Genomic DNA, 16,153 nt, shown 5'->3' on the forward strand with positions numbered 1-16,153 from the left:
AGATCATATCGATCAAACAGTTGGGGTAATGCCTGGGTTGTAAAAGACCTGCAGCATTTATCCTGGATTGTCAGACCTCTCTCTCTCTCTCTCTCTCTCTCTCTCTCTCTCTCTCTCTCTCTCTGAGTGTGTGTGCAAAAGGGCGGCGAGCTGGTTGGTGTCATATGTAATAGCGTCTGGTCGGTAGAGCATTAGACTCTTAATCTCAGGGTCATGGGTTCACCCCCCCCCCCTTTCGAGGCCTTTGAAGGGTTCAACCTGGTTGCAGATGCAGAGTAAGCGCTCTGGGGGCGGGCGGGGGGGCTAGGCTAAGTTTGGGGGGCTAGGCAGGTGGGGTCCCAAGATTGCTGCTCGGGTCCTCGCGCAGAGGACATTCGGGAGTTTTAGCAGCGCCTCGATGTTGACTGAATGCTTTGGACTGGGATATGCAGGCGGGGAAGCGAGTGGGTTGGGTTGGGTGGGACCGAGCCTGGATTTCCCTGAGTGGCGGGTGGCCGGAGAGGGTCTCCGCTGAAGGTCCATGGGGGACGGACGGGGCTCACGCGTCCTTTCCTGAGATGTACAGAGCTTTGCGGAGCGTGAGAAGATCTGGCGATCAATAGGAAGGAGGGATGTGTGGACATGGGGGGGGGGAGGTCTTACGAGGTTCCAGAGACGCTTCGGGCTGACAAAAGGAAACTTCGTGGAGGATTTAAGTCTCCTGCCATGATTCAAGAGGAAAGGGCACTCTGCACGTGCTCAGAGGCGCTCCTGGGCTGCTGCTGCTTCCCCTGCTCTTCAATTGTGCATCCTGGCACTGGGAGAAGAGGGTCGTGGGTTGCAATTACATCTTGGAGCCTCTCATTGAGCGGCGGGTGGGGTATTTTCCTGTTTGGGGGGGGGGGGGGCAAAAGGCGGTGCAGTTCGCCAGCCCTGATCATCCCCTCCCCCTCCCCCTCCCCCTCCTCCCTTCTCTCCCTCCTTCCCCCCTCCCCTCGCAGCTCCAGCGCGGATTTGCAAAGGAGGGACTTCGTCGCTGCCGCCGCCGCCACTACCGAGCCAGGCTGGGAAGAGAGGGAGCGGTCCGCTGGGCTGGGCAGCAGCTCGAACCAGACCGGGACCGGGACCCAGCACCATGCCGGCCCCCCAAGGGCTCGCCCTGCTCCTCCTCTTCCTCCTGCTGGGCACCAACGCGGCCAGGCGCCCCCAAGGTAGGACCTGCGAACCAGGAAGAAGGGCGGCTTGGAAGGGGGGGGGGTCCCGCTTCTCTGCTCGGTCTTTCTCCCCGAGGAAGGGGGACGTGCCGTTGCCATTGGGGAGCAGCGCTGTGCTGGGAGGGGTGTTTTCGGGAGTCACTCGCCGCTACCTGCCCGCAGGAGCTTCGCCCCCCCCCCCGCCTTGCAAGCTGGCGCTCAAACTTGCAACACGGTGCAATGGGAGTGGGTGGGGGTGTTATTGCCCCCCCACCCCCTATCTGTCTTTTTAACTGGGATAAGCGAGGGATAAACTGGGGGAAGAGGCAGAGTGGTCGCGCGGCGGAGGCGCCCGCGTTTGCGTCTGTGTGTGCGAACGTGTGTCCGCTGCCCGCGGCGGGACAGAGGCCGGACAGAATCCTGAGCAGCTTCTGGGAACAACTTTGCTGGGGTTCCCCTGGGGGGGGGAGGCGTGCAGTGGGCGCAGCAACCCCCCTCCCTCCATCACTTCTGCACTTGGCTCTTAAAAGTGAGGATGTCTCTGGTCTGAAGTCCCTCCTCCCTTATTCGGTACCTCAGAAGCAGCTGGAGACGGGGCTGGTTTGAACGTCGGAACCTGACTTTTACCAAGTAGACCGACCGTGGGTCCATCTAGCTCAGTATTGCCTACACTGACTGGCAGCGGCTCTCCGGGATTTCAGGCAGGAGCCTTTCCCACCTGAGCCCGTAGGTGCTGGGGATTGAAACGCGGACCTTCTGCTTGCAAGGCGGACTATCTACCGCTGAGCAGAAGCAGCGCTGGGGACGGGTCCAAGTCTCGCCCCCACTTTCCGCTCCATCCCAAGCAGGTTGGCTTTGATTTCAGTGGGGCGGGCTGCCTCCCGCGGAAGTGTGGGCCGCCGAGTCGCCGATTGCCTTCTTGCAGCCCCACCGAGCGCTGGGCTCTCGCTCTCTCCTCTGCCGTCCGCGGGACTCCAGGCCACATGATGCTTGGGGGTGAGGAGGAGGGCCGCGCTCGCCACCGCACGAGAAACGCACCAAGCCGCCCTCAGCCAGGAAACTTCCTTAGATGATGCCTCCAAGCTCAAGGCTCCGGCCAGGCTCTCCTTCTCCTCTCCCGCCTCCATCACTGACACGCTGGAGACCAATGGCTCGCGCGATGCCCTCTCGGAACAACCCGCTCGGGGCTTCCATGAGACGCGGGGCGCCGCCAGGAAGCAGAACAGATCCGTGGCGGCTGGCTGGCTGGCTGGCTGGCTGGCTGGCTGGCTGGCTGGCTGGCTTCCTTCCTTCCTTCCTTCCTTCCTTCCCTCCTTCCCTTTCTCCATCCCAGGCTCGCTCCTGCCCGGCGCCCCCGCGGACGGTCCCATCTCATGCCACGCAAGGCTGGCGCGGACGGGGGTGGCTCGCTCCTGGGCCTGCTCTTCACTTGGGTACACTCGGGATTCCCGGCAGCCCCCCCTTTTTTTGCTCTTTTAATCAGACTAGTTTCTGGCTCTTTGTGGGTGTTTTCCAAAAAAGGAGAGCAGCCTGCCTTTTGAGAGAGGTTCTCTGTGGGCCCAGGGTGGCTGTCCCAGTTGGGCTGCTGGAGGGGAGGCTCCTCAAGCCAGAGCATCTTCCTTGCATGCTGGAGGTCCTCGGTTCAATCCCTGGCAGTATCTACAGGTAAGGCTGGGAGAGAGAGAGCCGGGCCTGAAAAGCTGTAGAGCCCCTGCCAGTCAGTGTAGACAATACAGAGCAAGATAGACCAATGGTCTAGGGCAGGGGTAGGCAACCTAAGGCCCAGGGGTCAGATGCGGCCCAATCGCCTTCTCAATGCAGTCTGCGGATGGTCTGGGAATCAGTGTGTTTTTACATGAGTAGAATGTGCGCTTTTATTTAGAATGCATCTCTGGGTTATTTGTGGGGTATAGGAATTCGTTCATTTCTTTCCCCAAAATATATTCCAGCCCACCACATGGTCTGAGGGACAGTGGACCGGCCCACGGCTGAAAAAGGTTGCTGACCCCTGGTCTAGGGTCACAAAGCAGGGCTTATGTTAAGGCTATATTGTTTTTCTTCCTTTAGAAAGGTTTACTGAGCCCAATTTCAAAATTAAATAAGTAAAACCATCTTCTGTCCTGTCCTGTCCTGTCCCGCCAAGCTCTCTGAAGTGTGTCAACCACAATCATTTCCACTCTCCCCATCACTCTCTGGCCAAATAGAGAAAGACAGAGGAAGCAGATATTCCTAACAAGATGAAAAGCAAAGGGAGAGGGAATCCAAAATCCATAATAGGGCAATGACCTTTGTTAGAGTAAACTCCAAAATGTTACAGACTTTTTAGTCCTCCATAACTCTTCTTCAGGCTAGACTCTACTAGGCTGATGGGGAATCCATGGAGAGGGGTGTTGTAGGAGGTGGCAGCCATGATCTGAATGCAATTCAAATGCAAGGGGGTAAAATGGGGGCCCTCTCTCTACAAATGCACTGACATAGGAGCCAACTCCTGGGGGCTGAAGGGTCCATACCCCCCATAAAATATTTGAACCCCCCCAAAGTTGATGGGCATTGTCATTCAAATGGTATCCATGTATTGCATCAGGTGGTCAATTATGCAGGGCAGGGCTTACTTGGGCCCCCCAATATTTTATTCAGATTGGCATTGAATAATCAAGTTGGTTTCTTACTCCTAGTGCTGCATTTTTAAAGGTGTTGGTAGACACCGTGAAGTTGTTGGAGTATAGTGGAAAGGCGTGTGGGTGCTGTGCACTCTTGAGTACCCTCAGAAAAAAGGACTGCCTACTCCTGTTGTTGCACATTTATCTTCCCCTCCTCCACTGCCCTTCTCTTTGAGCTGAAAGGGGCAACTCCTCCAAATACTTAATGGGTGAAATTTGAACCTGTGTCTTCAGATCTACCCCTCTTTCATGTAATAATAATAATAAATTTTTATTTATACCCCGCCCTCCCCAGTCAAAACCGGGCTCAGGGCGGCTCACACCAAAAAAATTACAATAAAACATAAAAAGCAATTGATTAAAATACAGATTAAAACACAGTATTAAAATTTAAAATGCAGCCTGATTTTAAGTAGTCCATAAATCCAAGCCATGAGGGAGGAAAACACAGAGGTCAGACTAAGTCCAACCCAAAGGCCATGCAGAACAGCTCTGTCTTGCAGGCCCTGCGGAAAGATGACAAATCCCGCAGGGCCCTGGTCTCCTGTGAAAGAGCGTTCCACCAAGTTGGGGCCAATACTGAAAAGGCCCTGGCCCTAGTAGAGGCCAATCTAGCCACCTTATGGCTCGGGATCTCCAGAGTATTGTTGTTTGTGGACCTTAAGGTCCTCTGCGGGGCATACCAGGAGAGGCGGTCCTGTAGGTCAGCGTTTCTCAACTACTGTTCCGCGGCACACTAGTGTGCCGCGAGATGCTGGCTGGTGTGCCGCGACGTGCGGCGAAGAGAAGGGCGATTTGCATTGCCACGTGCCTGGCGGCCGCCAATAATCAACACTAACCCGCCGGAAAGCAATATTTCTCCTCCTCTTTCCCAAAGCTCAGTGCAAACGAGCCTGGCGGCCGCCAATACATGTTTCACAGGGTGCAAAAGAAGGGCTTTGCACCTTTCTACAATATGCATGTGTGCTTGGGCCCAGGGTCTTTTGCCTCACCATCCTCACTACTGACTCCCTGTTGCTACTCAGCTTCAAAAAAAAAAAAAAGTGTCCCCGGATTCATTGAAAAAAATCTGGTAACTTCTACTGTTCCAATTTTCTGTTGGAAGCCGCCCAGAGTGGCTGGGGAAACCCAGCCAGATGGGCGGGGTATAAATAAATAAATAAATTATTATTATTATTATTGTTGTTGTTGTTGTTGTTTTCTTTTGGTAAAAAAAGAAAAGATGAAGGAGGAGAGGTCAAAATTGGGAGTGGTCATTGCTGGGGCACCTCCTCACAATAGCCTAGAGTACCCCCCCCCCATGTGAGAGGGCCATGTACTTTCCCCGCCATGATCATTCAGGCTTGTAAACTGTCTCTGCAAAAGAGCCCCTGATGTGGCTGGAGTGATCCCAGCAGCTACATTTCTACCTGCAGGTAGTTTTATCTAGGGATAGAAAGTATCTGCCCACAAATGCTGCCAGGAGAAACTTTGCTGTGAATTCTGTAACTGTGAGTCCTACATTGCAGGGGGTGGATTAGATTACCTTTTGAGTCCTTTCCAACTCATCTCTGCGCCTTCATACTTTGGGAATAACATCCCAAGGCAACTATCGATAGGACCTGTTGATCAACAGCTCCACAAATGCTCTGAACACATTCCCCACCCCCACCCCACTCTGTGCCACAGGTCTTCCAGCAAGCCTCTTTTTCTCAAACTCAGTATAAAGCAAGCAATATTTAAGCCCCCAGGCAAAGCAACCTTCCTCTGGGCGGATCCCTTGGATTATCAAGGAAATCTGGGGCAGAGGTGTGGGAATGTTCAGGGATGCAGAAGAGGATATATTATTTGATTATATCTTATTCCAACTTGTGTTAACAAGTTTCACAAATTAGCAGAGTAACATTCCCCTTTTAAACTCACGACGGTGGATGCGTTTGCTCAGGTTCGCTAAAACCTCTATAATAATATTGTCCTGGTATTTTCCCCTTTATTCCCTCCTAAAAGATAAGACACAACACAGTCTTCTGTAAAAGTATAAAAAGAGTTTACTCACATCATCCTGTTCACAAATATGGTCCCAGAAGGCAGGCTTTAGCTTATAAAAAGTAATATACACTTGGAAACCATCTCAGAAGGAGATACCTCCTTTGTCCTCTCTTGGCTGGAAGCCAAGAGGGCATCTTAGGCTAAGCAGATGTTGCTTGCATGAAGACAGGTGAAGCCACACCTATCTCTAGATACATGCAGAGGAAGTCTGTCCCAGCTCAGGAGAAATAGGAAGTTCCGACTGGCTGGTGCAGACATCCCCTTTCTATGTCCACTCTAGGGATGTTGTACTTGACTGCTCTTGTGTTTCACATCCCACAAGAGGATCTTTTGCTCAGTCCTCCAGCCCCTGTGCAAAGAGGACTACTGGAGCTGCGGGGTTGGCAGAAGATGTGCCAGGGGGCACATTTTCTTTGCACAGAAACTATGCTAGCTGGCATGAGCTCCCTTACTTGCGGTGAGCTTGTGACAGGCATGCTGTCTCCCTGTTCCTTTGCAAGCTGCAACAGCCTGCAAGTTCATTTGGAAAGAGACTATTTTGAGATGGAAGCCAGCATCACTTTTCACTGGTATTGCAAGATGCCAGGCTGCTGAGTGCCCAGCTCTTCAGAGTCCCATCATGGGACCAACTGGAAGCCAGCAAGCATCCCTATGTGGTCACCTGAATCTCCCATTTGGGAAGGGGCTTCAAAGAGGTGCTTCTGTCCTGGATGTTGCTGTCATAGGTCACGTTTCTTGTGGCTTTTCTCCCTGCTTCTGCGTGTTGCTTCTGTCACTTGTGTTGGACATCTGGAGCTCCTTCTTCCATGGACACTCTCATTCCACCATGGCAAAAGAGGGTTTGGGGTTTCATGGGACGTTCTGAGGTGGGACACATTCATTGGCAATATCCTCAAAAAGAATATTGTGGAGCTGGAAAAGGTTCAAGAAAGGGCAACTAAAACGATCAAGAGGATAGAGCAGGCATCCCCAAACTGCCGCCCTCTAGATGTTTTGGCCTACAACTCCCATGATCCGTAGCTAACAGGACCAGTGGTCAGGGATGATGGGATTGTAGTCCAAAACATATGGAGGGCTGAAGTTTGGGGATGCCTGGGATAGAGACACTCCATCATCATCATCATCATCATCATCATCATCATCATCATCTGTTCTTCATCAGTAGTAGTAGTAAAGGTAAAGGGACCCCTGACCATTAGGTACAGTCGTGGATGACTCTGGGGTTGCGGAGCTCATCTCGCTTTATTGGCCGAGGGTGCTGGCGTACAGCTTCCAGGTCATGTGGCCAGCATGACTAAGCCGCTTCTGGAGAACCAGAGCAGCGCACGGAAACGCTGTTTACCTTCCCGCCGGAGCGGTACCTATTTATCTACTTGCACTTTGACGTGCTTTCAAACTGGTAGGTTGGCAGGAGCAGGGACTGAGCAATGGGAGCTCACCCCGTCGCAGGGATTCGAACCGCTGACCTTATGATCGGAAAGCCCTAGGCTCTGTTGTTTAGACTACAGCGTAGTCTAGTACTACATAGTAGCAGTAGTAATTTATTTGTACCCCACCCTGGGTAGCCCCAGCAACTCTGGACAACTTCCAGCATATGTAAAAACATAATAAAACCTTAAAACCTTAAAAAGCTTCCCTATACAGGGCTGCCTTTAGATATCTTCTAATGGTTGTATAGTTACTCATCTCCTTGACATCTGACGGAAGGGCATTCCACAGGGAGGGTGCCACTACCCCACTACCAAGAAGACCCTCTTCCTGGTTCTCTGTAACCTCACTTCTCACACTGAGAGAACTTCCAGGAGACCCTCAGTGTTTGATCTCAGTGTCCGGGCTGAGTGATGGGGGTGGAGATGCTCCTTCAGGTATACAGGGCTGAGGCCGTTTAGATCTCAGGAAAGTTCACCACATAAAATACAAAATAAAAACAAGAGCAAAACAAACACTAAGAACCTCTTTTCTCCGTTTAGGGCTTTTTAGTTTAGAGAAGAGGTGAGTAAGAGGTGACATGTTAGAAGTCCATAAAATTAGGCATGGGATGGAGAATGCAGAGAGAGAGAAAAGTTTTCCTCCCTCTCTCGTAATACTAGAACTTGTGGGCATCCCATGAAGCTGAATGCTGGAAGGTTCAGGACAGAGAAAAGAAAGGATTTATTCAGGCAGTGCACAGTTGGATCTTGCCCCCACAGAAGGCTGTGAGGTCCACCAGCTCAGAAGGCTTTGAAAGAGAATGGGGTCATTTCATGGCAGAGGAGAGGCCTGTCCATGGCTACTAGCCAGGATGGCCGTGCTCCGTGATGCTTCTGACTATCAGTTACTGGAAACTAAAGGTGGGGAGAGAGCTCCTCTTGTGTTCAGGGGCTGCTTGCTGGTTTCCTACAGATACCTGGTTGGCCACTGTGAGAAGAGGGTGCGGAACTTGATGGGCCCCCATTGGTCTGCCCTAGGGATGGGAAAACTGCAACGAGACTTCACCCATCTAGCTTCTCATCTTATTTCTGCACCTGGATTTTCTTTGGGACTTAACACTTTAAGTAAACCACTGTAATTTAAATTCTACAGAAAGTGTCTTAGCTACAAGTTGAGTGGTATTGCCCCCTCCTTCAGGGTCCCCTCAATAATCCTTCTACATCCCCCCCAAAACTCCCCAACCTGTGATGATGGTGTATCAGTGAAGGAATTAGCCCTCTGGTTTAGCTTGCCTCTGGGCACTGAATTCTTTGTTTGTCGGGGTGGTTTGTAGAAAGTTCTTGCTATGAGCATGGCTGGGACAGTTTAGATTTCAGCATCAAACTCACCCGCCCACTGCAGGTTGCAATGAGATCATCACAAGCCTCTACTTTCTCCCTGGGATTTCCAGCAATGCCTTTAAATCAGAAGCAGTGATTTCCTTTGGTTTATGGCCTGTTTGTGCAGGTCAGTTCACCTTGCTTTCCAGAAAGTGGTGGTGGGGGATGAGTGTTCAGACCCCTGGGCTCTCACTTGTGGGGTGCCTCAGGGCTCTGTCCTCTCCCCCATGCTTTTTAACATCTACATGCAGCCGCTGGGAGAGATCATCAGGGGGTTTGGGCTGGGTGTTCATCAGTATGCGGATGATACCCAGCTCTACCTCTCTTTCAAATCAGAACCAGTGAAGGCGGTGAAGGTCCTGTGTGAGTGTCTGGAGGCGGTTGGAGGATGGATGGCGGCTAACAGATTGAGGTTGAATCCTGACAAGACAGAAGTACTGTTTGTGGGGGACAGGAGGCGGGCAGGTGTGGAGGACTCCCTGGTCCTGAATGGGGTAACTGTGCCCCTGAAGGACGAGGTGCGCAGCCTGGGAGTCATTTTGGACTCACAGATGTCCATGGAGGCACAGGTCAATTCTGTGTCCAGGGCAGCTGTCTATCAGCTCCATCTGGTACGCAGGCTGAGACCCTACCTGCTGGTGGACTGCCTCACCAGAGTGGTGCATGCTCTAGTTATCTTTCGCTTGGACCACTGCAATGCGCTCTCCGTGGGGCTACCTTTGAAGGTGACTTGGAAACTACAACTAATCCAGAATGCGGCAGCTAGACTGGTGACTGGGAGTGACCACCAAGGCCACATAAGACCGGTCCTGAAAGACCTACATTGGCTCCCAGTATGTTTCCAAGCACAATTCAAAGTGTTGGTGCTGACCTTTAAAGCCCTAAACGGCCTCGGTCCAGTAGCCTTGAAGCATCTCCCCCCCATAGCTGCCAAGTTTTCCCTTTTCTCACAAGGAAGCTTATTCAGCATAATGGAAATTCCCTTAAAAAAGGGAGAACTTGGCAGCTATGTCCCCCCCCCCATTCAGCCCAGACATGGAGGTCCATCTCCGAGGGCCTTCTGGCAGTTCCCTCACTGCGAGATGTGAAGTTACAGGGAATCAGGCAGAGGGCCTTCTTGGTAGCGGCGCCCACCCTGTAGAACAACCTCCCATCCGACTTTTAGAAGACATCTGTTTAGGGAAAATTTTAATGTTTGAAGTTTTATTCTGTTTTTAATGTTCTGCTGAAAGCCGCCCAGCATGGGTGGGGAAACCCAGCTAGATAGGTGGGGTATAAATAATAATAATAATAATAATAATAATAATAATAATAATAATAATATATTATTATTATTATTACAAATCTGCTAGAAATGATTTGCAAAGCAAAATTTGATAAATTAAAAAACAACAGAATTTAACTTAAAAAATTAGAACATAATAAAAAAAGATTAACAAGAAAAAAATATTTTTTTATCAAAGGAGACTAGGATTAATTGCGAATAAAAAGAGTTTTAACAGCCTGTCTAAAGCTGTGCTGACTTTACTGTGGGGTAGCTGGTCCCAAGAAGCAGGCTACAACTAAAGGCAGACCTTTTGTGAAATGAAGCAGAAGAGCCTAAGACCTCACCTGTTCACAGGTGTGAAGCTGGGAAAGATATGGCAGTAATAGGTGCCAGGGGTGCACTGGAGGTAGCTTTGTTTAATCAGCGTGAAATTCTGAAAACCTAATTACATTATCACAATAAAATAAAAGTTTGATGTGGATAAGGCATTAAAATAAAGCGCCCAGTGCTCAGTCATCCCCAAGAACTTTACCTCTTCCATCAATGTGCAATGTAAAAGCTTGTTCTGAAGAGGGGGGAGTAATTGGTTTTCTCAAAACCAGTCAGAATCTGCCAGGCTTGTCAATTAATTAATCTTTCCAGAACCCACCAGTTTTACCCCTGCCCCCTTTCTGAGTGCCAGAAATAAATCTAGTTACAGGTAGGTAGCCATGTTGGTCTTGCGTAGTCAAAACAAAATAAAAAAATTCATTCCAGTAGCACCTTAGAGACCAACTAAGTTTGTCGTTGGTATGAGCTTTCGTGTGCATGCACACTGCTTCAGATACCGAATAAATCTGTCTGCCCAAATAAGTAAGGAGGACTAGAGCTGTGATTCCAGCATTGCAGAGGATTGGTCTAGATGTCCCTCAGGGTCCCTTCCAGCTCTATGATAATATGCCCAGCTAGCCCAGCTCTTGCCTCCAACACAAAGCCAGGCTTTGCGAGGCTGGGGTCAAAGGGTGCATGGCTGTTGCATCCTCCTCATGCTGCCCTGCCAGCCCCCTCCCCCCAAAATGTGCCATGGGCTATCACCCTGGCAGCCCTACTCCCATGCTACCAACACCCACACTCCAAATAAATAAGCAGCATTCATTCAAACTTACAATGGCTGCTTCTCTTAGTTTATTTCTATCTATAGCCATGCAATCCAATTCCCCCAACAATCCCAGCGTTCTCTTGCACTCTTAGTGTGACGAAGAAACAGGAAAAGTATTAGGCCAACCCTCACACATACTTTTAAATCATTTTCATTTATCATTTGTGAGTACAGTATTGGCTAATGTACGGTAACCGAAGCAGAAAGATCTCCAAGGTATACTTTCCCTTGTCTCACCACACAACACCCACCTAAGCGATGAGCATTTTGCTATCAAAGCATACAGTATTCTTTAAAAGTAAGAGCGTGGCTCTTGTCTTTTGAAAACACCCTCGATGGCAGAGGTTTACCGGTAGGTGCAGCTGGTCCCTCTGAAAGACCTTTCATTCTTTCACTGCCTGCTCATCTACAGGAGCTGGACTCTGGAGTATCATTTGACCCACTGAAACCCAGTGCTCTGCCTCCAAGAGAGATCTGACATGGAGCTTTGCAGCATCCGAAGCAATTAACACAAAAAGGAGGTCTCTGCATGGCAGAGGAGCCAAGAGGGAATTGGCAGTGCCCCTGACATGCAGCCAGCGAGGCGACGGATGAGTTTTGCTCTCCAATTCATCTGGCTGGCCTCCTCCCCATTACGGAGCAGCCTATGCAAGAGCAAATGCCGCGGAGTCTATTAAAGCAAGCGCTCAAGACAGAGGCCCACAGAGAATCTCACTCTGCAGTTAATAAGCAGGAAGATGAGAGGAGAAATAGAAAACGCGCTCAGAATTGAATCCGGATGGTTTTTGCCTTGTGGGTTAATGAACCTTGTTTCCAAGGGCTCCAGGTGCTGCCTGGGAAGGGGAGGGGTGGGTGGAGTGCCCTGGAAGCTGCATCGCTTCTCGTCTTGGATCAGGGTTAAGCTGCTGTTAAAGAAAGGAGGAAAGGGCTGTTTCATGATGAAGGGCCACAAAACTGCATTACAAATCGGGACTCAGAGTGAGAAATAAGTGCAGGTGCTGCATGAGGACTAAGAGCCTTTCCCCTTCAGCTGCAGATCAGAAAAAGCAGGCTGCTAAGATGAAGCTTGTGTATGCCCCAAGAGCGACTCTTCTGAAAGTCAGTCATGGAGGTCTTGGCCCCAGAGATTATGAAGCACTAGCTTCTTGCTGTTGCAAGTGCTATCCACAGCTGCCAGGGAGAATCAAGAGCAGCTGAGCCCTGTTGCAAAAAAAATAGCTCTTGAAAGTCCAAGATCTTGGCATTTCAGATAGACTGCTCCTGTTTTGAAGCTGCTGTGCAAAAACAAAAAACAAAAGCTGAAAAGTTCCCTCTTGAGCCCCATGCAATACCATGTGCTTTTGATTTTTCTCCTCCTCCTCCTCCACAACCAGGATTTAATAGCTGGACGAGCTGTAATTGTTAGGCTGCAAGTATGGAACCAAAGAGAGGAGATGTAGCCTTGCCACTCTGCCAGGCTGGTTGCTCTCTCAAAGCCTCAGAGCAAGGTGACACCTTGGAATGGTGCTGAAAAAAATAAAATTATGTTAAATCAGGCATCCCCAAACTTCGGCCCTCCAGATGTTTTGGACTACAATTCCCATCTTCCCTGACCACTGGTCCTGTTAGCTAGGGATCATGGGAGTTGTAGGCCAAAACATCTGGAGGGCTGCAGTTTGGGGATGCCTGTGTTAAATTATGTGATGTTTCTTTAACTGTCCAAACATTATATGATTCTGTATTTCTCACACCACCCTAGTTGCCCTCTAGATAGTTTGGAATACAAACTCCATCAGCTCCAGGCAAGAGAATCATGCTATCTGTTTTTTTGTTTTTGTTTTAAATTTTAAAATACTTTATTTCAAAATTACATATTAAAGGAAGACACAAAAGAGCCGGAAAAGAACCGGAAAAAGGCAAAAAAGAAAAACCAAAAAAGCCGTGAACATAAAAAGAAAAATAAGGAAAATCATTATACATAAGTTTACATAAACCAAAACTCAAACTTAAGCATAAACCCATCCATGCATACAAAAATCATAATTCCAAACATAATAACAAAAAGCTGTATATATATATATATATGTACACACATGCATATATATACTAACTCAAAAATCTAGTAAATACATCTGCTATCAAACATAATATAAAAAACAAAAACAAAAAAGATACAGAAAATGAAAAATACAGATACACATAAGAATAAAAACAAAAACAGGAGTACTTCCGATTGTCTGTATACTGGTATCTTGTAATATAATCTTCCCTTTACTTGTTATATTCCAACTTTCATCCCCGGCCACTTCCGGGTAACTTTACCTGCTTTTACCTAATGTGTGTTGTCTCTTTGTATGGCTTTTAATTTAAGCATATCACCAACTCCGATTTTAAACCCTCCTTTATTAAATATTCCTCTAGTAGTTTCCATTCACTTTGGATTTTTTGTTTTGGGGTGTTTCTTATAAAGGCTGTCATCTTTGCTAAGTTCATGTACTCTATTAATTTATTTTGCCAGTCCCGTACTGTCGGAGTCTCCTCCCCTTTCCATCTCTGTGCTATAAGAGTCCTTGCCGCTACTACCGCGTATAATAAGATGTTCCTCCCGTCTTTGGGCATACCCTCGGGTACCATGCTTAGTAAGAACAACTCTGGGGTCTTTTCAAATGTACAGTTTAACATCCTCTTTAACTTTTCATAAATTGTGTTCCAAAACCTTTGAATCATGCTATCTGGGGATGATGGGATTTGTAGTCCAAAACTCCTAGTTGGTAAATGCTGGCTTAGATCTGGGAAGTTGTTTTGAATCAGACTAATCCAGAACTTGCCCGTCCATGCCTCTTTCTTCCCATCAGGCACACCAACCCCCCTGGCTTGGCCTTTGGAACTTCAAGAGGAGGAACATGGGAAGTTGCCTTATGCAGAGTCAGGCCAATGGGCCATCTAGCTCAGGGTTATTTGCACTGACTGGCAGCAGCTCTCCAGGGTTTTAGAGAGGGGACACTGGGAGATGCCAGGGACCGTCTGCATGCAAAGCAGATGCTATACCACTGAGATGCAGCCCTTCCCTTCAAAACTGTAGGAACGTTTATAATATACTTTAGTTTAGTTGCAGAGTTAAACGTTTCCTTACTGAGGTCTGCACAGCAGTAAAATGGCTTGCTGACTGGTTAGAGTCTGTAGTGCAAGAGGGATTTTGCAAAAAGCTTAACTTTGGGTCCCTGTTCAGTTTGGGGAGAGAAGCCAAGGTTGGCATTTTGGGAAGGTGCCTGGCTTTTGTGTCTGGCGCTCCTTTAAGATAAGCTTTTCTCCTCTTCCCTTAATTGCATTGGATCTGGGAAGGTAGGGAGTGACCCAAACGGATGGTTGTTAATCAGCTGTTGCCCAGCTGTGGTGAATAGTTGACAAGTGATTTATGGTTTTGGTCTTTAATCATTGGTCCCCTGGGAGGGTTAAGGGAATCCTGATTGGATCATAAACTACCTCTGTTTATGAATGCCTCCATTTACGAACACCATGGAACCGGAAGTGTTTACATCCGGGTTCCGCAGAGTCGGATGCGCAGATCACTTCTGCCCAGCTTGCACATGCGCAGAAGCGCTCTATCTGCGCTTCGCGCATGCGCAAAAGTGTGCCTTCGGGGATCGAATGCCTCTGTTTACAAACGCCTCCGTGGAACGGATTGCATTTGTAAACCGAGGTTCCACTGTAACAGGTTGGGAAGATGGACACGTGGTGCATTCTGACTAGAGGCAGTCGACCTGCCTGACCTGGCAATGACCCACTGCAGGGAAGCCTGTGGCTTTCTGGAAAGATCCACCTTTTCTGCAGGAGGACACCTGCTTGAAACCCTGCTGAGCTGCTGGCAGTCAGAGTAGACTAGACTGAGTTAGATGGCCCAAGGGTTTAATGCAGCTTAAAACAACTTCCTCTTCCATCAACTTAGGTAAAGGTAAAGGGACCCCTCACCATTAGGTCATAGTTTATCATTTAGTTATTAAATGTATATTCCTCCCTTCCTCCTTAAAGAAGCTGAGGGCAGAAAACACATTGGCAGATGAAGAGATGCTTTCAGAGGCCCTTGTTCCCCTTTGATCTTGATGATAGGTGCACTTAGACAAGGCCTTTAATCCCACATGGATACAGATTTCAGGGGCGAAGCATTCATGTGATACCAGTGGCATAAAATTTATTATTATTATTATTATTATTATTATTATTATTATTATTATTATTATTATTATTACCAATATCTCCCCTTTAAATCTAGAGTTACCCTTTCCATGGAAAATCCAATAATAAAAGCACCTCTTGCCAGTAGCTCATTTATGATATCTCAGATAACCCACTTGCAAATTAAGGTCCTGTCCGGAAGCATCTTGTATCCAAGAGTGGTGGCCTCCTGGGTGGCGCTAGACTCCAGATCCCACAATCCCTGGCAGCTGTTCCCTGGCACAGGGGTGGGAGCTGGACATCCACTGAAGGGTCCTTCTCACCCATTCCCAAAAGCTTTTCTCTAATCATTTAAATGCTATTTAGGTTTTTAATGGTCCGAAAGCTGCCCAGAGAACTCAATTGTATCACTCGTATACAAATGTGATATTAACCCTCTCTCTTCTGTAGATCTGAATTAAGTGATTAGCTATGGTTCCTGCATTACGTGGGTTTGGACTAGATGTCCCTTTGATCCCTTCCAGCTCTATGAGTCAATTATTCTAAGTGGCCCCTCTGACAAGCCCTTAGTTTGGGGATCTGGCACTAATTTGCTTCAGGGTGCCTTTGTCTCTTTGCCGCTCCTTCACTCCTTTCCCTCTTTGGCGGTTTCCAGTCCCGCAAAGCTCACAGTATGGGGAATAAAGTGGGCATTTTGACTCTTTCAGTTCCTTGAGGAAGAGCTTTTGCATCCCACCATCACCAGCCTTCCCTTACTTTTGGCTTTCCTTCCTTCACTGCAGACTTGCCTGTGTTTGTAGAACAAGCAGCAAAGAACAGAATCCCCAAACCAAGCTGGAAATGCTCTGCCTCCTTCCATTCATGGCAGCTCTGGGAACATCTAACCTTGAGTCATCCCTCTTGTTGAATTAGAGAGCAGACAGTGTTGCCTTTCAGCAAAGAACAAA

The 16,153-nt window shown here is 48.6% G+C and overlaps 1 protein-coding gene across 1 annotated transcript in view; it reads left to right on the forward strand.

The window, feature by feature from the left end:
• Positions 1-1,008: 1,008 nt before the first annotated feature.
• Positions 1,009-16,153, forward strand: part of SEZ6L (seizure related 6 homolog like) — a 103,440-nt gene continuing 88,295 nt past the window's right edge. Inside the window, exon 1 of the mRNA XM_035099185.2 lies at positions 1,009-1,190. Coding sequence (XP_034955076.1) covers positions 1,115-1,190 — 76 coding nt within the window. The 5' untranslated portion in view covers positions 1,009-1,114. The remainder of the gene's footprint in view (positions 1,191-16,153) is intronic.

Source organism: Zootoca vivipara, chromosome 17, assembly GCF_963506605.1.
Source record: "Zootoca vivipara chromosome 17, rZooViv1.1, whole genome shotgun sequence".
In the NCBI taxonomy this organism is placed as follows: domain Eukaryota; kingdom Metazoa; phylum Chordata; class Lepidosauria; order Squamata; family Lacertidae; genus Zootoca; species Zootoca vivipara.